This window comes from Heptranchias perlo, chromosome 16 (assembly GCF_035084215.1).
Source record: "Heptranchias perlo isolate sHepPer1 chromosome 16, sHepPer1.hap1, whole genome shotgun sequence".
Classification (NCBI taxonomy): domain Eukaryota; kingdom Metazoa; phylum Chordata; class Chondrichthyes; order Hexanchiformes; family Hexanchidae; genus Heptranchias; species Heptranchias perlo.
In genome coordinates, this window is record NC_090340.1 from 27325192 (window position 1) to 27349072 (window position 23881).

At 41.0% G+C, this 23881-nt stretch overlaps 1 protein-coding gene and 1 long non-coding RNA gene across 4 annotated transcripts in view; one reads left to right on the plus strand and one right to left on the minus strand.

Annotated features, from left to right (window-relative positions):
• Nucleotides 1-23881, minus strand: part of slc12a4 (solute carrier family 12 member 4) — a 147011-nt gene that overhangs the window by 47543 nt on the left and 75587 nt on the right. For both annotated transcript variants that reach the window (XM_067997867.1, XM_067997868.1), the window contains exons 6-11: nucleotides 23391-23521; nucleotides 21028-21269; nucleotides 19961-20175; nucleotides 14429-14593; nucleotides 6116-6214; nucleotides 4943-5000 (exon numbers count right to left, since the gene is read on the minus strand). In XM_067997867.1, the coding sequence (XP_067853968.1) occupies nucleotides 4943-5000; nucleotides 6116-6214; nucleotides 14429-14593; nucleotides 19961-20175; nucleotides 21028-21269; nucleotides 23391-23521 (910 nt within the window). The remainder of the gene's footprint in view (nucleotides 1-4942; nucleotides 5001-6115; nucleotides 6215-14428; nucleotides 14594-19960; nucleotides 20176-21027; nucleotides 21270-23390; nucleotides 23522-23881) is intronic.
• The window catches only part of LOC137333628 (uncharacterized), a 43274-nt gene continuing 37320 nt past the window's right edge, over nucleotides 17928-23881 (plus strand). The window contains exons 1-2 of one of the 2 annotated variants that reach the window (XR_010965946.1): nucleotides 17929-18003; nucleotides 19699-19762. This is a non-coding gene — a long non-coding RNA (uncharacterized lncRNA). Of the gene's footprint in view, nucleotides 18004-19698; nucleotides 19763-23881 lie in introns of both variants that reach the window. The other variant, XR_010965947.1, reaches the window with a different exon arrangement.

The window sequence follows — 23881 nt, forward strand, 5'->3', positions numbered from 1 at the left end:
CACTACTTGCCAAAAAAAACAGCCATGGATAATAAAAGAGGTAAGGGACAACATAAAAATAAAAGAAAAATCATTCAAAAATGCATAATATAGCACAGATCCTGGCGACTGGGAGATACAAAGAACAGCAAAGGGTGACAAAAAGAGATAGTAAGAGCTACAAAAAGGGAGTATGAAAAGAAACTGGCAAGGGATATCAAAATGAACACAAAAATTTTTTACAATTATATTAGGAAAAAGAGGGTGGTCAAGAACAATGTGGGGCCCTTAAAAACTGATAATGGTGATAATGTAAATGAAAATAATGAAATGGTGGACATGTTAAATAATTACTTTACGTCAGTATTTACAGTAGAGGAAGAGGATAGCCTTCTGGACACCCCAAGGAAACTAATTTTGAATCAGGGACGGGGACTCACCATAATTAACGTAAGCAAATTAATAGTAATGAAGAAAATAATGGCACTAAAGAGTGACAAATCTCCAGGGCCAGATGGTTTCCATCACAGGGTTTTAAAGGAAGTAGGTGAGAACGTTGCAGATGCCCTAACTATAATCTTCCAAAGTTCTCCCGATTCAGGAGCTGTGCAATTTTCCAATCTAAAAGGGACATGTCACTTCGCTATTTAAGAACATAACAACATAAGAAATAGAAGCAGAAGTAGGCCATTCGGCCCCTCGAGCCTGCTCTGCCATTCAACAAGATCATGGCTGATCTTCTACCTCAATGCCATTTTCCTGCACCATCCCCATATCCCTTGATGCCTTTAATATCTAGAAATCTATTGATTAAGAAAGGTGAGAGGGGGAAACCAGGGAATTATAGACCAGTTAGCCTAACATCTGTTGTCGGGAAATTACGAGAGTCTATAATTAAGGATACAGTGACTAAACATCTTGAAAATTTTAAGCTGATCAGAGAGAGCCAGCATGGATTTGAAAAGTGTAGGTCATGCCTGACGAACCTGATTGAATTTTTTGAAGAGGTGACTAAAGTAGTGGACAGTGGAATGTCTATGGATGTTGTTTATATGGGCTTCCAGAAGACATTCGCTAAAGTGCCTCATAAGAGACTGTTAGCTAAAGTTGAAGCTCGTGGAATTGAGGGCAAATTATTGACCTGGTTAGGAAATTGGCTGAGAGGCAGGAGACAGAGAGTAGGGATAATGGGCAGGTTCTCAAATTGGCAGGATGTGACTCGTGGTGTTCCACAGGGATCTGTGTTGGGGCCTCAGCTATTCACTGTACTTATTAATGACTTAGATGACGGGATAGAGAGCCACATATCAAAGATTGCCGATGACACAAAGATAGGTAGCATTGTAAGCAGTGTAGATGGAAGCATAACCGTGGCAAATGTATTTCAATGTAGGCAAGTGTGAGGTCATTCACTTTGGACCTAAAAAGGATAGATCAGAGTACTTTCTAAATGGTGAAAAATTCGAAACAGTGGCGGTCCAAAGAGACTTAGGGGTCCATGTACATAGATCATTAAAATATCATGGACAGGTACAGAAAATAATCAAAAAGACTAATGGAATGCTGGCCTTTATATCTACAGGACTAGAATACAAGGGGGTAGAAGTTATGCTACATCTATACAAAGCCCTGGTTAGACCACACCTGGAGTACTGTGTTCAGTTCTGGGCACCGTGCCTTTAGAAGTATATATTGGCCTTGGAGGGAGTGCAGTGCAGATTTACTAGAATAACAACTGGACTCCAAGGGTTAAATTACAAGGCACGATTACACAAAGCAGGGTTATATTCCCTAGAATTTAGAAGATTAAGGGGTGATTTGATCGAAGTTTTCAAGATATTAAGGGGAACTGATAGTTTCTCTCCATCTACCCTATTCCCACTGGTTGGGGAGTCTAGGACTTTCACGAGTGAAGTTAGGAAACACTTCTACATAAAGGGTGGTAGAAGTTTGGAACTCTCTTCTGCAAATGGCAGTTGATGCTAGCTCAAATGTTAATTTTAAATCTGATAGTGATAGATTTTTGTTAACCAAAGATATTAAGGGATATGGGGCTAAGGTGGGTATATGGAATTAGGTCATAGATCAGCCATGATCTCATTGAACGGCGGAACATGCTCGAGGGGATAAATGGCCTACTCTTGTTCCTATCTTCCTATGTTCTTCTTAGAGCAGAGAAGGTTAAGGGGAGATTTGATAGAGGTGCTCAAAGTCACAAGGGATTTTGATAGAGTAAATAAGGTGAAACCGTTTCCAGTGGCAGAAGGGTCAGTAATCACAAGACACAGATTTAAGGTGATTGGTGAAAGAACCAGAGGCGACATGAGGAAAAAAAAATTACACGGTGAGTTGTTATGATATGGAATGCACTGCCTGAAAGGGTGCTGGAAGCAGATTTAATAACTTTCAAAAAAGGAATTGCATGATTATACTTGGAAGTGGAAAATATGTGGGGCTATGGGGAAAGAGTAGGGAAGTAGGACTAATTGGATAGCTCTTTCAAAAGAGGCAGCACAGACATGATGGGCCGAATGGCCTCCTTCTATGCTGTATCATTCTATGATTCTATATGGATCAAAAGACAGGTAAATGGAGTTGAGGTACAGTTCAGCCGTGATCCAATTGATTCAGTACCAGGGGCTGAACGGCCTACTCTTTTCCTATTAGCCAGTACTATTAATACCAAGACAACCTATTAAAGGCAACACATTATGAAACAGTGAAATCCTTTGTCATTTTGACCAGACTACACAGCAAGTGTTTGAAAAGTTATATCTCCCTGGTGCCACTGATTTAAACAGTTTGAGGACTTTCGGCATTGTGCCCAGAAAGAAGTATCCCAATATAATTTTTTTTCGTGAGGGAATGGCATGGAATGCAGAGACATCATCGGGGTTTCCAAACTTCCAGTTCATGGTGAAAAGTTCTCAAGTGTTTTGACTACAATAGTTTGGCTGTATATCAGTTAGTGTTACCTATGCCAGGTCATCCTTTGTGCTAAGCCTGTATCATGGGTAGTAGTACAGATGGAGGAAGAGGAGAAAAGTAGCCCTGGTGAGAGCATCCATATATTCATTAGTAAGTCAAGAACAAAGTCTCCCAAGTCTTTGAAAGTATAATTATTTAGTTATTGGGACCAGTATAAAATAGACCTTGTAATCTGAAGTATCTTCTTTATGAAAATTGCAGGCTAGAAAAATTTGTTATTAAGAGAACACGAATAAAGTAAATGATATAGATCCAATTTACCTGTGTTGTTACTTTGAAAATAGACTTTCCAAACACCAAAAACACAAGCCACATGGACAATGAGTCACATAATTGCAAAGCTTTTCTTCCAAGAGAAAATGGGAAGCTCCACAAACTTGGTCCTCAAGTTTCTGAACCAGTTCATAAAAAAGAAACTTGAAAATGGTCAGTTCCTTAGATCATTCAATCATTATACCCAAGGGATTGGCTGGCAACCATAGACCTGATTTAGAAAGTTTGTGCCGAGGGCGTAAAAGTCATCCTGATTAATTGACCCCGCAAGCTGTTGCGTTTCAATAGCCTAGCCCTGATTGGGGATATTTTTTCACTACCACACAGGGAGATATTTCCTGTCCAAGCTGAAATACTTGATTTGAGTTCAAAGACATTCCACTTGTTGACTTGTCTATTCAATGACATTGGCTCACAAAACAGGACCTTTGGCCATCAGTAGGCTCCACTCTGACTTGCACTGAGTCTTTCAGCTGGGAGGGAGGCCCGAAGTGAGGAAGCTGGGGCTAAGGGTCAAAATTTGACAAAAGTTTCAGTCAAGTGTAAAGCTGTATCCATCAGATTAGAGGAGCTACACACCAGTGTATATCTGTATCCTGGTCTCTGCTGGGAGGGATCAAAGACTCCGGGGCCAGACAACCAATGAGAATGCACAAAAGTGACATTTTGCACATAAAGGACTTTGGAAACCAGACACAGGAATTATTATATAGATAGTATGAAATACCTGGCATTGTGCAGATAATTTTAGATTTAATTAAAACTCACTTTGATTACTTTATTGAAGAACAATGTAAAATGTGATGTTTAAAGCTTTGAAAAAGGCTTCAGCTAACTTAAAAGGTGAGGACTGCTGATTGAACATAAATGGAGGTTGAGTTTTCGCTTGTTTACACTAATAATATCAGTGCAATCTGGCGGAATCAACTGAACCAGCACAAAAAAAAAATCGGGGAATTTTAAGCGTAAGTGAGTTATGCCCAAAACCCCTCATTCGTGAGTTATGCAATCTTTTACCCTGATTCAAGATTCAATCCCTGTCCCGGCCCACGCCCCCAGATCGAAATTGCGAGATTCCGCCAATTGCACTGGTTCGGGAAGGCTCTTCAAATTGTGCTCATTTTCTTAGGTGCACAGGCACTAGCAGGCATGATTTTTCAGCTCAAAAAATATTTAATTTACTACAAAACTGACTAGTGTACACCAATGAAACTGTTAAATGGTTCAATATAGTTCTTTTAAGTAATTGTCAGTGATTTTAAATCAGTTTACTCACAGGTGAGGACTGGACCACCTTACTAAGAATGCTTATTTTTGGTGATAAATCCATTTTCAACTGCATTAATAAAATTGCACCAGGTTACCACTCTTAAATACATCAAGGAATACTTTTTAATGGAAACAAAAAAAAAGAAACGATTACGTTATTTAACACTGCCCGATTGCGCTGGTTCATGGAAGATTTTACGTTTGTGATCATGCAAATTAATTTTTGCGGAAACTTGAATTGTAACCTAACCAGCACAATTTCAAGCACATTTTGGGTGCAAAGCGTAAACTCTACCTCATTGCTTTATTGGATATTGTTCTAAAGATACTCAAAAAAAAATTATTATTACACAAATCAAATGCATTTTCACCAGAGAGATTTTTCTCAAAGAAAAAGAATGTTTTATGCTTTTCAAAATAATACAATACTTACTTATCTCGAAGTACAACATCTTCAATACAGGCTCCAAATAACACCACACTACTTAAGTCTGATTTTCATTCAAGTGAAATAAGAGTCAATTCAATTAACTGTTGTACACTGCTGCTACTGAAACAGTCTTTCACGAGGTAATTAACAATAGAATCTGTTTTACAAGTAAACAGCACTGGATTGGAGACAACATTTATGTTGTGCCATTTTGTCAAAATGCTAACAATTAGAAATAAACATACAATTTAAAAAATTTATTTCTATTCCCCTCACTCTCTAATTAAATTGTGTGCTGCTGTTTCTCATGACCACTCTTCCTTTTTCAGCCAACAAAACTAGACGGGGGCAGAAAGGGGCATGGGATCATTCATGACTTTAGTACTGATGTTCTTCGCCAGTGATAAAAGATAATTGATAACCTTAATAAACCACATTATAGGACACAGAAGTAGGTGAGAAAAAATGACTTTTGTTTTGGACTTAGTTCACATTTTACAAATTTCCAGACACCTGATCCAAACTGGATAGGTGGCAACTCAAGCAGACGGAGCACCAATATTGCTCTATGACAAACAAGAAATAAATATATATGTTTAGAACTCCCACCTCCTCTCGGAGATAGAGCATTTTATTGGGCAATTAAACTGATATCCAGCTTAAGGCATCTGAGATACGATGTGTGGTTGAAGAGCCTGGGATTGTTTATGCTGGAGAAGAGAAGGCTTAGGGGAGATATCATTCAAAATTCTTAAGAGAATAGATAAATTGAACCCCAATCGTATTTTGAGATTGCTACAAACCATAAAGCCAGAGGACACAAGCTCAAGTTTAGAAAAGGTAACATATGGATTAGACTGCCCAGGGAGGCAAAGGAGATGGACAGTTTGGAAAATGTAAAAAGGAGAATTGGATAGGTATTTGTAGAAGTAGACGATTGAGAAGTATTCATTTTTGGGATGGGCCAGATGGACTATTGTTTTTTTCCAGTCCTGTACTTTCCTGTCTTCTTACTGACCTACCATCAAATGATCTGTGTGATAATTGGCAAAACCTGTCTGAGAAAGGCAAACAAACTGCAGCTAACATTAAAACTCATAGGAAGCCCAACATGGGACTACAGGAACTTTGTATGTCTTATACTTATCACTATTTGCAATGAAATAAAAAGGATACAAATTAATGAAGTTGTAGCAATAGCCAAGATTGTACCAATAGGAATTGACTTTTGTGCATCCTTCAGGTCTCCTGATCTATTTGAACCAGCCATAATACCTAATAGATAAAAGCAGAAAATGGATATTACAATGAAAAAGTATCCAATTCCTCGTTTATTTTAATTTTAAATAATTGTTTTCACTCAAATTTTTCTATTATATTCTGTGAAGCACAATATTGAATATGGTATAAACGGATAGAGATTGCAAGTAAATCTGCAAGTACAACTTATCAGAGAGGATCCAGTACTTATTTTTTTAATTACCATTAGATGTAGAGCAAATCTACTAGTACCTAGAGGCAATACATCAATATTACATATCAAATTAAAATACACCACTTGTCTCAGGGACAGCTAATTTCTCGAGTGAAAAGAAGAAATTGCAAAAAAAAGAGATTTATACCCCATTATATATTGTGGAATCACTTCCACCAAGCCAAACATTGGCCAAAACAGAATGCTAGCTCCAGCAGTTGTCACTGCCAAAGCATTGCTCTGGAGACCGGGGACAAAACTACAGTTTTGTCAAAGGGTTCACACCTGAAATGTCAATTTGTCTGTCTTTTCCACAGATGCTGAGTTTCCAGCATTTCCTGTTTTTGTTTCAGCTTTCCAGCATTAGCAGTGTTTTGCTTTTTGTTCAACAAAGCTGCTTTGTTCTTTGCTGCCCACGGAGACACTGCTGTAATATAAATAGGGTATTCAATACTGGGCTTAGCTTTGCTGTATGGAATATATTTCTCATTAAGAAAACAAACCAATGGAAAAAATGCAATTCTAATTTAAAATTCATCAAAAGTTATGTGCAAACACCCCCTTTGTTGTTTTAGAAACCATATTTAGCATTGTAACAGAGACAAAAGTTTTTGTGCAAATGCTTACATTGGTGACAGTTTTATTATTTGCTTTAGTGCTGGCACAAATAGCTTACTTTATAAGGTCACTGCAAAAGTGTTTATAAACTAGAATTTAAAGAAAACCAGAACACAGTCAGCATAGAACTAGAACATGAATAGAACCTAACATTTTTTCTAAGAATACAAGTTTAGAAAATAAATAAAACACAAAGGGTTAATGAGCAAAAGATAATCACAATTATAAAAATAAACAAGCTTTCAACAGCAAAAGGCAAATCCCATTGTCTTGTAACATAACAAGTGTACTTCACTACTTATACCCAGACACAGCACTTTGAGATCAAGTATAGCAAAGGCTGCATGCATAATCCCCGGAGACCAACTGATCAGTCTGCTGTCAAGATTTGCTTCCATGCTTGATATCAGTATCAAAAAACACATTTGAAACTGTTGCATTAGAACAATGTGTAAAGCAATCACCAAGATTGCACCAGCTCATGAAAAAGATGAGAAATTAGTCACAAGTTAAATTAAAACTGCATTTCTATGGCATTATAAAAATAAAGGCTATCTGCTTTTCAGAGGTCTGGTATCTCAGCGTACTGCACCGTGTGCAGTCTCTGACTTTGACCAAAAAAAAATCCATGAAAAGATTTGTGGTGAAACTGAAACAAAATGCTACAGTATTGGGAAGTAGAAGAAGTGACATGCTAAGATATCACCGTATAAACTATATTCGGGGTCACAGTGAGTGCAGTGTACTGGAAGTGTATGGACATACCAAGCACTGGAATGTCTGGTTTTCCTGGTGGCACTCATTAACATGGAGAGGGCATACTTCCGGCACTGCTGGAGACCCTCTATTGGACACAGGGAAAGGAAGATTGAAAGGAATTTGGGCCTTAGAGGCAGTAGCATCGTTAAAGAGACAGGTACAATAAAAGCCCCATGGGATGGCCAGATGATCTTGGCTTCTTGCATGTATTGGCCAGGATTTTTATTTGGACAGTTTCAAATAACTTGCAAGTTTTAAAATTTAATTTGTGAATTGCATGTCAGTGCTATTCATGTTATTTTATAGGTCAGGACCCCAAGCAGCAGTCCAAGCATCTGTGCAGTCTGCCTTAAGAACACAAGACCATAAGAAATTGGAGCAGGAGTAGATCTTGCGGCCCCTCGAGCCTGCTCTGCCATTCAATAAGATCATGGCTGACCCTCGACCACAACTCCACTTTCCCGTCCAATCCCCAGATCCCTCGATTCCCTTAGAGTCCAAAAATCTATCGATTTCATTCTTGAATATATTCAACGACTGAGCATCCACAGCCCTCTGGCGTACAGAATTCTAAAGATTCACAACCCTGAGTGAAGAAATTCCTCCTCATCTCAGTCCAAAATGTCCGACCCCTTATCCTAAGACTATCGGCCCGATATTAGGAGGGCGGCGGGCTGGCAGCGGGGGGTTGACTGGGCGCGTGGCTAACACGCCCAGTGAAATCGGGGTGCTCCGCACACAATCGCAGCTTGATTGAAGGTACTTACCTTTGCTTCTAGGTTTCGCGCTGGAAAGCTGCGCAGCGGGCGGACTGCGCATGCGCAGCATAGGCTGTCAGCTGGAGGAGCCTTATTTAAAGGGGCAGTCCTGGATGGGGTGAGGAGGAGGGGGAGGACAGAGATCCTCTCCCCAGCGGGCGGGAGGAAGTGGCCTGCCTCTGCCACCAAGAAGGCCTGGCTTGAGGTGGCAGAGGAGGTCACCAGCACCACCAACATTATCGCGCACCTGCATACAGTGCAGGAGGCGCTTCAATGACCTAAATAGGTCAGCCGAAGTGAGTACACTTACTCATTCCCCTACACTCCGTCTGCCACATCACCGCCCCCACCCCACATCTCCTTCTGCACTGCCAACACTACTCTGTCACATCACCCCTCACACCCACTCAAAGCTCATCCTCATCTTACCTGCACTTACTCACCTTGCCAGTACTCATCCCGCCACTACCACTCAACCCAATCCTCAATCTCATGGCTCTATCTCATACTCACCCTCTCATGCATCTCTTTCATGGTCAGCCTCACTCAACCTGCCACTATCTGTGCTGCAGCCACAAGGCATGCATCATATCTGCAGTAGGAAGCATAAGGCAAACGTGTTGTGAGCATGAAGGGAATGCACAAGGGTGTTTGAGGGTTTGTCATGGTTTTTACTTATATTTGATTTCTGATCACCTCACATTACATATTATATGGTCACCACTACTGCCACGTCTTTGCGAATCTTGTCTGGTTTGTGCAATAATGCCCTTTCCTGAGGATCACAATGAAGACCCATAACTGATGCCACCCATTGTGTCACTGCAGAGTGGGTGTAGGTATATTTGCAGGGCTCTTTTGTGCAGACGACAGAGACGTCGGCGATGTCCCCAGCGGCATCCTGAAAGGATGCGAAGGAGAAGTTGTTGAGGGCAGTGGTGACTTTGACAGTGACAGGTAAGATGATGGTGCTTGGGCCAGCCGGGAGCAGCTCGGCATGAAGGAGGCTGCAGATGTCCACGACTACATGTCGAGTGACTCTGAGCCTCCATGTGCACTGCTGCTCAGAGAGGTCCAGGAAGCTGAGCCTCGGTCTGCAGACCCTGTGGCGAGGGTAGTGCCTTCTGCGATGCATCTCTCTCTACCGTTGCCCTCCCTCCTGCTGTGCAGGTGGCTGTGTCACAACACTGTGTTGTGGAGCTCCATATCTCAGAGGTGGATGGCGTGGCCGGCGAGGCTGGTGATGCTGTTCGTCCTCTGAGGTCATGACTGCAGCTACGGCGGGCCCCATCCGGAAGATGTACATTTGAGGGGGTCCGCAAGGTAGGTAAATATGTCTGGACATCGGAGTTAGTGTGCAAGTTGGTGAATTTTATTGTTTGGAGGGTGGTGGAGGCCAAACTTTGTCCAAAGTGACAAAGTGGCCTCCTGCAATGAGTGAGGGTCTCCCCACCACCTGTCAAATGGACCTTTGCAGCTGCTACAGGCTGATGACTGCAACACGTCCATTTCAACTGGGAATGTTTCCCCCAGTACGGGAAACAGTCCCAGTTGACTTGAAATTCCCACCCCTCCTAAAATATCAGGTCAATCAGGTCTGTAAACGACCTGAAGTGCCTAGTTAATTACTTTAAGTGGCATCCTGCCGGCTTAAATTGCCGGCGGTAGTCCCACATGCGGGAGCTGCGCGCGCATGTAAGCGCGTCATTGGGGAACCTGGAAGTGGGCAGGTTGGAGCCGGGCTCCGGACCGGCCCCGGAATCCCCAATTTTCGGAGCCCCCCCCCACTACGAACGCAGCCGCTTGGGGGTGCGAAAATCGAGCCCATGTCCCCCCCTAGTTCTAGACTCCCCAGCCAGGGGAAACAGCCTCTCCGCATTTTTTTAAAATTCGTTCATGGGTTGTGGGCGTTGCTGGCGAGGCTGGCATTTATTGCCCATCCCTAATTGCCATTGAGAAGGTGGTGGTGAGCCGCCTTCTTGAACCGCTGCAGTCCGTGTGGTGAAGGTTCTCCCACAGTGCTGTTAGGAAGGGAGTTCCAGGATTTTGACCCAGCGACGATGAAGGAACGGCGATATATTTCCAAGCCGGGATGGTGTGTGATTTGGAGGGGATCGTACAGGTGGTGTTGTTCCCATGTACCTGCTGCTCGTCCTTCTAGGTGGTAGAGGTCGAGGTTTGGGAGGTGCTGTCGAAGAAGCCTTGGCGAATTGCTGCAGTGCATCCTGTGGATGGTACACACTGCAGCCACTGTGCGCTGGTGGTGAAGGGAGTGAATGTTTAGGGTGGTGGATGGGGTGCCAACAAAGCAGGCTGCTTTGTCCTGGATGGTGTCGAGCTTCTTGAGTGTTGTTGGAGCTGCACTCATCCAGGCAAGTGGAGAGTATTCCATCACACTCCTGACTTGTGCCTTGTAGATGGTGGAAAGGCTTTGGGGAGTCAGGAGGTGAGTCACTCGCCGCAGAATACCCAGCCTCTGACCTGCTCTTGTAGCCACAGTATTTATATGGCTGGTCCAGTTAAGTTTCTGGTCAATGGTGACCCCCAGGATGTTGTTGATGGGGGATTCGGCGATGGTAATGCTGTTGAATGTCAAGGGGAGGTGGTTAGACTCTCTCTTGTTGGAGATGGTCATTGCCTGGCACTTGTCTGGCGCGAATGTTACTTGCCACTTATCAGCCCAAGCCTGGATGTTGTCCAGGTCTTGAAGCAGTCTGAGCCCGCATGAAGCATTATTGAGGGGTTGCGAATGGAACTGAACACTGTGCAATCATCAGCGAACATCCCCATTTCTGACCTTATGATTGAGGGAAGGTCATTGATGAAGCAGCTGAAGATGGTTGGGCCTAGGATGCCCTGAGGAACTCCTGCAGCAATGCCCTCGCAGAATCTTATATGTTTCAATGAGATCACCTCTCATTCTTCTAAACTCCAGAGAGTGTAGGTCCATTTTACTTGCAGAGAGCTGGTAAAAGGATGGCACTGTTGTACCATGCAGAAGATGGAGGGTGATGGGAAACAAGAATGTGTGTGAAGAATGATAATGTGGGAGTAGGAAGAGTGTGCTGGTTTAACTGAGATTTCTCATTTTACTGCACATAGAATTGAAAAGGTGTATGATCAGTGAGAGGGAAGATGCCTACTCTGTTGTAGAGAAAGTTTTTAGTAGCGCAGGAGAGGGCCAGGTAAATGACTTCAGCAGCTGTCAAGGGGGCTTATGGTTGTTTCCCCTTCTCTGCCTCTAAATAAGTTTATCACAAAAGGGCAGGGGTGGTAACATTCTGAGTGCTATGTAAAGCGGACCAACAATATTCTGCAACAATCACAGAAAGGACAAAACCATTTTTTAAAAATTCACAAAGCCAAAGGCAAAGATCTTGTTTATCGTTTGGAATAGGCTAGTATTGTCACAGCATTGAAACAACAGGTCTGGAAGATGAAACACTTAGGCCCAGATTTTGCTGTCAAAATAATGGTGAGGCTAATGGCGCTCGCCATTATTTATGTGCAAGTGGTACAGCAACTTCAGGGGGAGGGGTAGGTGCATGGTTAAACTCAAATATCCAAAAGTTGGTGTCTGAGTTGCGCCGCTCGCCGTCAGCTTTGCGAAAATGGCATCTTGCTGTTTGCCTCACTGTTGAAATGCATTGAATGGCATGAAGTTGCTGTAGTTGCGCAGTAGATACAAATTAAATGCGCCGCAGAAAGTTAGGGCTGCTCTGAAGTTACGCTTTGAGCCTGTCTTGGAGCCATTTAAGGTCTGCGCATTAATTAATCAGACAAAGGGAGCCTTTTAGCTGTCAGATTCTTTTAACAATGTGCTAAGTATTAATTACTGCCAATCAACCCCTCTGGCGCTGAAAATTAACTATTGCAAGTGCGGTGTCTCATTCCTTCAGGTTTTCATTGTTGAAAATTTTAAAAATCTAATCTTTCTTTCCCTCTCTTTCTCTACCTGATTTGACTGAATTCACCCACTCTAATTTACACTTCCTTCTCAGTCCTTGCGCTGTTAATTTCACAATCCTTCAAATTGATTGGTTAAGAAGATACACAGTTGCTTGCCCTGTTCACTCAGGTCTCAGAAGTCCTGTGAGGAGGACACAAAGAGGCTGCAAAGGGATATAGACAGGTTAAGTGAGTGGGCGAGAAGGTGGTACATGGAGTATAATGTGGGGAAATGTGAAATTATCCTCTTTGGTAGGAAGAATAGAAAAGCAGAATATTTTCTGGAAGGTGAGAGACTAAGAAATGTTGGTAGTGAGAGGGGATTTCGGTATCCTTGTACATGAATCACAGAGTTAACACATGCAGGTACAGCAAGCAATTAGGAAGGCAAATGATATGTTAGCCTTTATTGCAAGGGGGTTGGAGTATAAGAGTAAGGAAGTCTTGCTGAAATTAAATAGGGCTCTGTTAAAGACCACACCTGGAGTACTGTGTATAGTTTTGGTCTTCTTACCTAAGGAAGGATATACTTGCCTTAGAGGGCATGCAACAGATTCATTAGATTGATTCCTGGGATGAGAGGGATGTCTTGTGAGGAGATATTGAGTATAATGGGCCAATATTCTTTGAGTTTAGAAGAATGAGAGGTGATCTCATTGAAATGTATAAAATTCCTAGAGGGCTTGACAGGGTAGATGTTGAGAGGCTGTTTCCCCTAGCTGAACAGTCTAGAACTAGGGGTCATAGTCTCAAGGTAAGGGGTCGGCAATTTAGGACTGAGATGTGGAAAAATTTCTTCACTCAGAGTTGTGAATCTTTGGAATTTTCTACCCCAGACGTTCAATATATTCAAGACTGAGATCGATGGATATTTGGACAATAAGGGAATCAAGGGATATGTGGATAGGGCGGGTCGTATGGCCTACTTCTGCTCCTATTTCTTATGTTTCCCTCGCTGTGATGTTATCAGCTCCCATTTTCAGCAACGTGCCACACAAAAAATTTCAAAACCTAAACCTGCATGGGCATGTCTAACTAACGGCAGACACCGTTAGATGCCCTGTCACAGCAAATATATGGCCCCATGTTCTTCTGGAAGACCCTGAACTGCACCTGGTGTTAAAGCAGGTAAGTTGAGTGCAGAGGTCTGACATTCGACTGCATGCAATTTACATTCCAGCGCCCTCTTCAGGTACAGGCAGGTTCAACCACTTGAAAAGCCATGCAGGAAATCCTACCGCAGAGCAGCTTAGGTGCAGAACAGGACTAAAGCAATAGTGCCCGATTTTCTTGTGTATGGCACCTGTTTTTCGTGCACTATCTGGTTGCTAAACCTTGGAAAATCAACCCTTATATGTTTTACTCAATTTTTTTTTTGCTCAACAAGATGAGAAATTTCAATAGAGGAAAATGGAACACTTTTCTACTTTCTGCACTTTGCATGAGCATCAAACACCCTTTCTGCCCCAATAGTGTATCTCAACTCTAGCCTTAGAAGGGGACTCCCTACTACACAAATGGAAATTTTCCACTTCCTACGTTAACCATCCATATACCTCTTTGAATTAGATTTTAAATTTAGTGGCAAACCCATGCAGTTTTTGTTGTAGCACAATGCTCTTTAGAAACTGAGTTGTGTCTACCTAGCCTCATTTCCCATAATGTGGAGATGCCGGTGATGGACTGTGGTGGACAAATGTAAGGAATCTTACAACACCAGGTTATAGTCCAACTGTTGGACTATAACCTGGTGTTGTAAGATTCCTTTCATTTCCCATAGATCTTTATAGGCAATAGGGGAAGTAAATTTTCACTCCATCAGTCTGGATGGGATTTGGTTCCTAACGGGAAAGGGCAGTGTGCTAACTCACTGTGCCATACAAGCCTCTTAAGGAACAAGTTCTTGATTTATAGTAATGCAAATTTCCTCACCAGTTACTGAAGGAAAGAAGATGCCAACCAACATAGTAAAGGTAGTAGTTATGTCTGCAAAAACATAGACGGGCAGTTTTTTTCTTGATCCAGAAGCTTCAACAGATGGTAAAGAATGCTTTTTAAGTACCTCCCCTTTGGTCATGTAGTTGCTCCATAGGTTTTCTGCATCAAAATTGAAGAAGATTGAAAAGAAGCAAATCATGCAAAACTTAAAAGGTGAACTTTTCTCATTAATTTAGTGTTTTGTTGGAAATTTGTGAAGTTAGCAACCAACCCAATTTGTAACAGGTCTGCAAAATAGTGCAGCTGCTACATTTTAAACATTTTCAAAGAAATTATACAGTCTTAAAAAGAAATTATACAGAACTAATAAAGTCTGAGACATTGTATGTAAACATTACCTTATGACAACCACAATGTATCATTAAATTATCCAACATAGCAGTATTTGTGAATTACTCATCTATCCCATATAATTATTCTCAGACACATACAACAGTGAAGGTAGTAATTCAGATTGATGAAATTATGGTTCTTTGAAAAATGTAAAGGACTCAAATTCTAAACAGCATATATACATAAGCAAATAAGGAGAATATCCTGTTCAACTCTTTCCACTGAGTTTCTGCATTAATCCACAGGCTTTCGTTGAAATAGACTAAATTCCATTTGCTGCTGGTAATGGAAGAGGTTATGTCACAGATAAAAGTAAAATTCAACTTTTGTGAAACAATTAATTTGGTCATCATTTATGTCCAGATAGTGCACAGGATCAGATACAGGTTTCCTTTCATTATTTAGCAGATGCCCAAAAATACATTATACATGATTACAGACTAGTGCTATAACCTGTGCAGAACACTGTTTGGAGCAAGTCTATGAAAGAAGTCATGCACAATTTAAGCCACATACAATATTGTAGTAAGTTTCATTTTGTTCACGATTTAAGCAATGGCCTTATTTTGTCCCAGTAATACATTTAGATTTCAGTACTTTCCACTTACTCAACATATCAAGATAACCAAATTTTATGATCTAATAGCACAGAGAATCTTATTTGGTCACTTTTTGTTTAAAACCATATTGATTCACTTCACAATAAAACTGGGCAACAGGATTAGGTTAGCATTTTACTAGTAGTATTGAAATGAATACACAACAAGCCAGAATTTTCTGTCAAAATAACTGCAAGGCTAATGGCGCTCGCCGTCATTTATGGGTAAATGGTACAGCAACTTCAGGTGAGAAGCATATGCGCGGTTAAATGTGAATATCCAAAAGTTGCTGTCTGAGTTGCGCCACTCCCCCATTAGCTTCGCAAAAACGGCATCTTGCCCTTAGCCTCCTCATTTTATTTTATTTTTTTTAAAAAGGAACTTGCTGTATTTGCCCATTAAACTCGCCACAGAATGTTAAGACTTGTCATTACAAGCGTAAGTACCCTGTTAACGACATGATGAGTGTTAATGACAATCAACCTCTGCCACCAAGTATTAACTATTACAAGTGTGGAGTCTCATTCCTTCAGGTTTTGAATTTTTTGGGGAGATTTTTAAAAAATCAAATTTTAAATTTTTCATTTTTTTTCTTACTTTTCCTTTCTATCCTTTTATATCCCCCCCCCCTCTAGTAATCCAATCCTTCTTTCCCTCTCTCTATTTCTCTTTCTGTACCTGATTTGACATTGGGCCAGATTTTACTGTAGCAGGACATCTAAATGGCATCTGCCTTTAGTTAGACTTGTCCCTGCACCCTTCAGTTCAAAACATTTTTGCCCACAAAGCTGCTGAAAGTGCGAGCTGATAACATTGCAGTGAGGGAATTGGGGCATCTGGGACACGAGTGAACAGGGCAACCAACTGTTAACCAACCAACTCCTTAACTGATCAGATTGAAGGATTGAGAAATAAAAACAGTGGAAGGACTGAGAAGGAAGTGTAAATTAGAGTGGGTGAATTCAGTGTCAAATCAGGTACAGAAAGAGAAATAAAGAGAGGGAAAGAAAGATTGGATTAAGAGAGAGGGAAAAAAGAGAGACAAAGGAAAAATTTTTTAAAATTAAGAAACATTTTAAATTTGACATTTTTAAAATCTTCAACAATTACTACCTTAAACAGAGACTCCACACTTGTAATAGTTAATTTTCAGTGCCAGAGAAGTTGAATGGCAGTAATGAACTATTATCATGTCATTAAAAAGGGAACTTACGCTTGTAATGACAAGACTTAACTTTCTGTGGCGAGTTTAGTTTGTATCTACTGCGCAAATACAGCAACTTCACAACATTCAATCCATGTCAATGGTGAGGCAGACAGCGAGATGCCATTTTCACAAAGCTAACGGTGGAATGGCGCATCTCGGACAGCAACTTTTGGATATTGGCATTTAACTGCGCATCTGTTTATTTCCCAATCCTTAAATCTCATTGGTTAAGGGGATACCCTATTGGGTATCTGCTCCGCTCATTCAGGTCCCAGAAGCCCTGTTTCCCTCGCTGCGTCTTTATCAGCGTGCACATTCAGCAACTTTGTGGGCAAACGTTTTTTGACCTGAAGAATGCAGAGGCAAGTCTAACTAACAGACGCCTGCTTCAGCAAATTCTGGCCCATCATTTTCAAATGTTGCACAGCACCAAACCTACGACCTCTAGCACCTAAAAGGACAAGGGCGGTAGGTGCATGGGAACACCACCATCTCCACGTTCACCTCCAAGTCACACACCAGCCTGACTTGGAAATATATCCCTGTTCCTTCATCGTCACTGGGTCAAAATTCTGGAACTACCTAACAGCACTGTGGGAGTACCTTCACCACATGGACTGTAGCGGTTCAAGGCAGTTGCTCACCACCACCTTCTCAAGGGCAATAAATGCTGGCCTTGCCAGCATCGTCCACATGCCATGAATGAATAAAAAAAAAATTCAATGAGCGCCATTAGCCGCGCCGTTATTTTGACAGCAAAATCTGGCTCATTATTTCAGAAAAAGGAAACAGTATTAACAGATTGTTTCAGGTCTGTGTTGATTTAACTGATCTCAGCTGGGACAGTGGTAAGGCACTATCAATTACCTCAACATCCCATCACTTAACATTATCAACTTCTGCAATATGACTGCACAACAACTTCTGCAAATACAACATTTCCGTCACTTGCGCAAGTGTGGTAAAATAATTGTTGCTTCAGTACTTTCCAGTGCATTTTTCTGCAGCTTTTTAAATGGACATGAACTTGAAGCTTTAGAGCAAATTAATGGATGCTTTAAATTTCCACAGGCGTCACAAAATTGTGTGCATGATATAATCATCAACATTGTCATCTTCTGTTTAATGCAATGGACAGATACTATAAGGGGCATGATTTTGACTCCGATCCGGGAAGAGGGCCGGGGGGGGGGGGGATGGGTCAAATTGCAGACAGGAAACCCAGAAACACAGGCTTCCCAGATGTCCTTACGATTTTGACGTAAGGAAGTCTCTAATTTTTTTTGTCGGTTTGCTGTCAGACTGGCTGGCCCGAATGATAAGCTGGCCTCAGTCAGACGGGACAGCAGCCAGGGAGAGGATGTGTTCAGGTAAGTCTTTGATTGTATGGATGGGAGGGGGTCATGGGGAGTAAGTCATGGGGGGAGGGCTCGGGGTCAGTCACGATGGGGGGGTGGTGGTGTCAGGATCGGGGGTCATCACAGAGGTCCGCGATCGCTTGGGGGGATGGGGTGGGGGGGGTGTCGTTGCAGGTAGGCTTGTTGGGTCTGGTGGAAGCACTCGTGCTCCTTCGGGCCCACAAGCTGTGCCAGAAAGGCACTTACCTGCTGTTTCAGGTCATCTCGCCTCCTTTCACTTGGCGTGAAGGAGGAGGCCCGGGAATTCCGGCCCCCAGTGGCTCAAATTGCAAATTCTGCAAAAATGGAGGCCCGCAGTCTCAGAGAAAGGTTTTAGTCACCAACCCGCCTCCTGGGAGCAGGTTGGTCGCCCGCCCCTCGTCCCACCCAAAACCAGAAATGGGCGGGTCTGAAATGGTTGCAATTTTGAATGCCCCCCCAACCCACCTGTTTTTCGATGTTAAAATCATGCCCAAGGTGTTCTTCATCCTGGCTCAGTGTATGATTGACCTATACAGATCAAGAAGGTTCTGAGTTTGTTCCTGTGATCTGCTGAGTTAACTAACCTCACCCACTGCAGTGGTATAATTCAACTCAGCAGCTCTACATTAGGGAGGGTAAAACTACCCAGGATTTCACTCCTGATCACTGTCCAGTGACCTCTGATGGAAGTGTGTCTATGTGATCATTGGGTGGCAATGGGATTAGACTGACTTCAGATGCTCCATTCACATTGTCAAAGCTCATGTATAAATAAAGGCCATTTGGCAGGACACTAGAAAGTGCTCAGTACCCTTAGATGCATATCGCTGGTCAACAGCCAACATCTTTAAGGAAGAAGGGTGGAGTATTGGTGAAAAGGGAGGGGGAAAAAAAACAAGTACATACAAGAGGAAAAAGAGAGTTTTCTAACATTCTTGGTGGTATTCAAGACTTTTAAGGAAGTGTTTGCACACAGTATAGGTCAACTTCTTCATTGACAAATCACTGCAGTTTGACTCCAGCATGAGTCAATAGGGTAGATTTTCAACTTGCTGCCATGGCTTAAAACTGACATTGTGGATTGGCAAATTTTCATTTCCATCGACTGGCTCAAAATGGCATTAGTCTAAAAGCCAACTTGCTCTTCCAGCTTTTGAATGGTACACAGGGACAAGAACCAAACATCAGATCAGAAAAAAAGTTAAGATGGGTAAAAAAAAGTGTGACACGGTTTATTGTGATCAAAAAAAAGATAAAAATGGCTGTGTCAAGCATACTATTGCTTTATTTGAGGTTGAAGGGAGGAAGAGGGAATACACATGAAAAGAAAATCAAGAGATCTGGAGTGAATTACATCTAGGTTTCAAGCATTCCCATGTAGGAACTACCAAAATATACAGAATTATTTTAGATAAGCGGATATTTTGTTGTTATTTACTTCAGTGTCAAAATAGTGTTTAGTTTAATAAATTCAATTAAATGGCATTAAACAACAACACAAAATTAACTAAACAGTTACATTTAGGATTAGGCCTTTAATGTATAAATGGCCAGTTTACATCTGACTAATCTGAACTCGGACATACATTCATCTGAATGGTAAGAAGTACTCATATTGTGCACATATGTCCACCATGCTGGACACAGTTTACTCAAAACAGTTATTTCATTTTGATCTTTTTTCAGTGATGAATGGGCTGTACTATAATTCTAATCTGATGGGATTTATACACCAAATGAAGCTTGCAAGGTAAATGTAGGCCCTCTAGTGGACTAACACATATTAAAATGAATACCGTAATTACGAGGCCAGTAAGTGTACTTCCCATTGTAAGAACCCCATCTTGGAAAATATGACTTTCTGTACCATTTCAAAAATACATAAATAGTTCCTGTTAGCCATGAAAATGTTAGAGATTGCATGTTTAATGACCGGCTTTATACAAACCTTTTATTATGCCACTTGCTACACCAGGAATTCCTTGGATTTCTGTGACATTATTTTGAACAAAATATTCATCACAAGTGTCTGCTGTTAGATTTTTAGTACTGCAGAACAAGTCCCACAATTTGGTGGCCACTGTCAAATTGTTTTCAACTGTGGTTTTGGCACAAACATCAAACAGATTTCTGGAGAGTGTTCGATTTCCCAACATGCAAATCCTAAAAAAAAAACAAGAGGGTTTTCTAATGTTGCAGTACTGTTTTCACTAAAACTGCCCTTGATGATAGTTACACAATAGCACCAAGCAATATGCAACAAAAAGAACACATGCTCACAAATGTTTCTACAAACTCAAAGTTCATATTTTTCTTCTACAGGACATAAAAAATATTCTTTTGGATTATTTTTGACATACAATTTTACCAAAAAAAAACCTGTGTACATGGAGAATAGCACATAGCTATCTGTAACATACAATAATTATTCTGCTAGAAATTTAGTCTCATGGCCCAAGAATGACAATTAAAGCGAGTTATGGAAGTCAAGTCACACCTGTAACTGGCTCCTAATATTATGGATGAACATGCATTATACCACTCCTTTTAATCTTGGATGATTTACTTCAACTCTTTTTTTTAAATGTAACTATGCCTGACAATAATGCTATTAAAAAGACAAGTTATTCTGATGATGCTTTGGTAGGTTTCAATTGACCCTACATACCATTGTATTCAAAAGGTACAAAACGGTAGTTTTGCAACAGTTGTTTTGTCAGTATTCAACATTGAGTGCTTTACTGCAGTTTTTACCTGGTACAGTACTAGAAAAACTCCACTTATCCATAATAGTCTTTCACTTGAATTACTACAAATCTGCATCAGATACAATTATACTGATTGCAGTATAAATTGTGACAGGATGCTTTAATTTGTCACAAGTATTCTTACAGTACCAAATGAGTACACTGAATATGCATATTTTTAAATATTTTATAGCTATAATTGTTTTTTTAATGTGTCTAACATTTCTGATCAAAGTAATGACTATAACACAGCAATATTATTACTCACTTAAATTCTGGAGGATGAACAGCTGATTTGATGACCCCCACATAAATGGACAAGATGGATATTATCACACAGACCAAAAACAAAGAGGCAAACTTATTAACATATTTGACACCTATGAAAACGACCAGACTCATCAAAGTGAGGAAAATTGTCCCATAGATTCTCATGTTGTTAAGCATAGCACTGGTTTCTTCATGTGGTTCAATAGGCTTAAATATAGCTGCTGCAGGAGCAATGTAGGCCTGCAAAACAAAGTGAACCATTAGAATTAAGACAAATAGTGTTGACAATGGAACAAATAAAAAAGTAAAAACAAAATATACTGAACACTTAATAGGTTAAAATGGGAAGTGAGGCCTGCATCTACTACTGGCAAAGGCCAAGTTGCATCACAGGGGTAGCCCCAGGAAATTCCTGAGCAGCAATGGAGACCTTCCGTAACTGGTCTCCACCCCTTTTCCCTCTTCACAAAATGCAGATTTTCCAGGCATGGTGGAGAGGACAATCTATCCTCAGGCATTTCCTGTGTTTCTGGACCTACCCGTTTTAAAAAAACAGATTAATCCAGTGGTGCAGGTAGGAATAGCATTGATTGTTCTAACTCCCTGCTTCATGTTGGCAGAAACAGAAGAGCAACAGACAGCAATGCAGGTGGTTAGCATAGCATTTATTCTGTAGACTCCAGGGCAATGTGACCTCTGAGCAGAACCACAAAATTACTTTGATATATCATATTGATATTTGACATATCAAAACACTACTTTATAGTTGCTCCAAGTGGGGACAATTGTTATCCTATTCTCTACTAACCCCCAATAGCCAGGACGGATGCCAGTGTTGCATTTATCTCAGCTGATGCATGGATGTCTAATCCTAAACCCAAGTGTTCATTCTTAATGTGTGAGCCTAGACTGTGAATGTTCCCAGCTGTTCAACTATGGAGGGCATCAAAGTTGAGCTCATTCTTGTTCTCACCCAAAATGCACAGACACACAATTTCCAGCAGAAACCACTGGGTAATGATCAGAAGAAAGATCCTTAATTGCTTCCCCCTCCATTGAGGCCGGCTGTTGCAGCCAGATGCCGGCCCTGGCTGAACTTAGCCATTGTTATTACTGGATATGCCCCCTGAGAAGCTATATGTCACAGGCATTCTCCACAAGACCTACCAAAGTTGCACTAATAAGAACTGCTGAGGCCGAATGTCTGTTAACAACAGCATCTAATTGGAAGTCTAATACTATACCATCCCGAGTAACTGGCTTAGCTACAAAATTTTGTTTTTGCTGGAACAAAATTATGGTCAGAAAAGGTACTTCTGTTCTGTGAAAACTCTGAACTAGATTCACAGTCTAATTAAACTAATAAAATGTGATAACTAGGAAGTGCAGTAATTCTAACATACTAAACTTATCATCTTGGCTTAGTTGGCAGCACTCACACCTGAGTCAGAAGGTTATGGGTTCACGAGGACTTCAGGACATTATTCAGGTTAACAACCCAGTGCAGCACTGAGGGAGTGTTGCATTATCAGAGATGACATTATTCAGATGAGATATTAAACCTATGTCCTATTCCTAGGAATTGTAAACAATTTTACAACACCAAGTTATAGTCCAACGATTTTATTTGAAATTTACAAGCTTTCGGAGGCTTCCTCCTTCCTCAGGTAAATGACATTTACCCGAGGAAGGAGGAAGCCTCCGAAAGCTTGTAAATTTCAAATAAAATCGTTGGACTATAACTTGGTGTTGTAAAATTGTTTACAATTGTCAACCCCAGTCCATCACCGGCATCTCCACATCATCTATTCCTAGGAGATTCAGGTGAACATTAACAATCTCAGAGCACTATACAAACAGCATGGAATTCTGGTATCCTTGGTCAACATTCCTTCCTCAACCAACACCACCAAAACAAATTGACTGGTCATTCATCTCACTGCTTTTTGTAGGACCTTGTTAGACAAAATGGCTGCTGGGTATGACTACAAAACAACAATTACTGCACTTCAAAACAGTTCATTGTACATGATGCACTTTGAGGCATTTCTGAGAACACAAATAAGCTGCTATTTAAATGCAAGTCTTATTCTTTCGAGGCCGCTGAGCATTAGTAGCTTAAAAGGCTAAATGATGTGACAAATATGTGGACCTATATATAATCTCCACCGACGTTTCAAATTTAACATTCAGAGAAATCCGACTTTGGGAATATTGAAATAAAATTATCCATACAACAGTGATTAGGACTGGACCAGTTTTTTTTGCATATTCATAAAAGCAGTATGATCATACATTGCACATGCCCATTTCATGGAACAGCACCTTTAGGCATACCAAAATTACCATTCAGACACTCACCAGTAGAATTTCAATGGCACCGAGTATGTACATGGCTCCTGCAAAAGTTGTTCCAAGATAGAAACACAGGCCCACAGCACCCCCAAACTCAGGACCAAGTGACCTTGAGATCATGAAATAAGAGCCTCCAGCTGCAAAAGAAAGATTTCCAAAGGGGGAAAATGTTACATTTTGACAGGCATCAGGCTGAGCAGAAAAATAACTCAAAGATGGATTCTAGACTGGATAATCAGTAAGTTTTACAGTCAACTATTCTTCCACAGCGTCTATGACTACACGAATTAGCGGTAGCCTGAGAGCACTGCAAAGCTCTTCCGATTAAAATAGGGTCTCAGAAATAACCACATCTTAAGGAGTAAAAGCTGAAAATCTTGGAATGTACATTTTCATTTAAATAAGGGGATACATGTCACGGGAATGATTATTTTAAATGACACATGGTATATAGGAGATAAGATAAATCTTAATCTATCGGTACAGAACAGGATTCA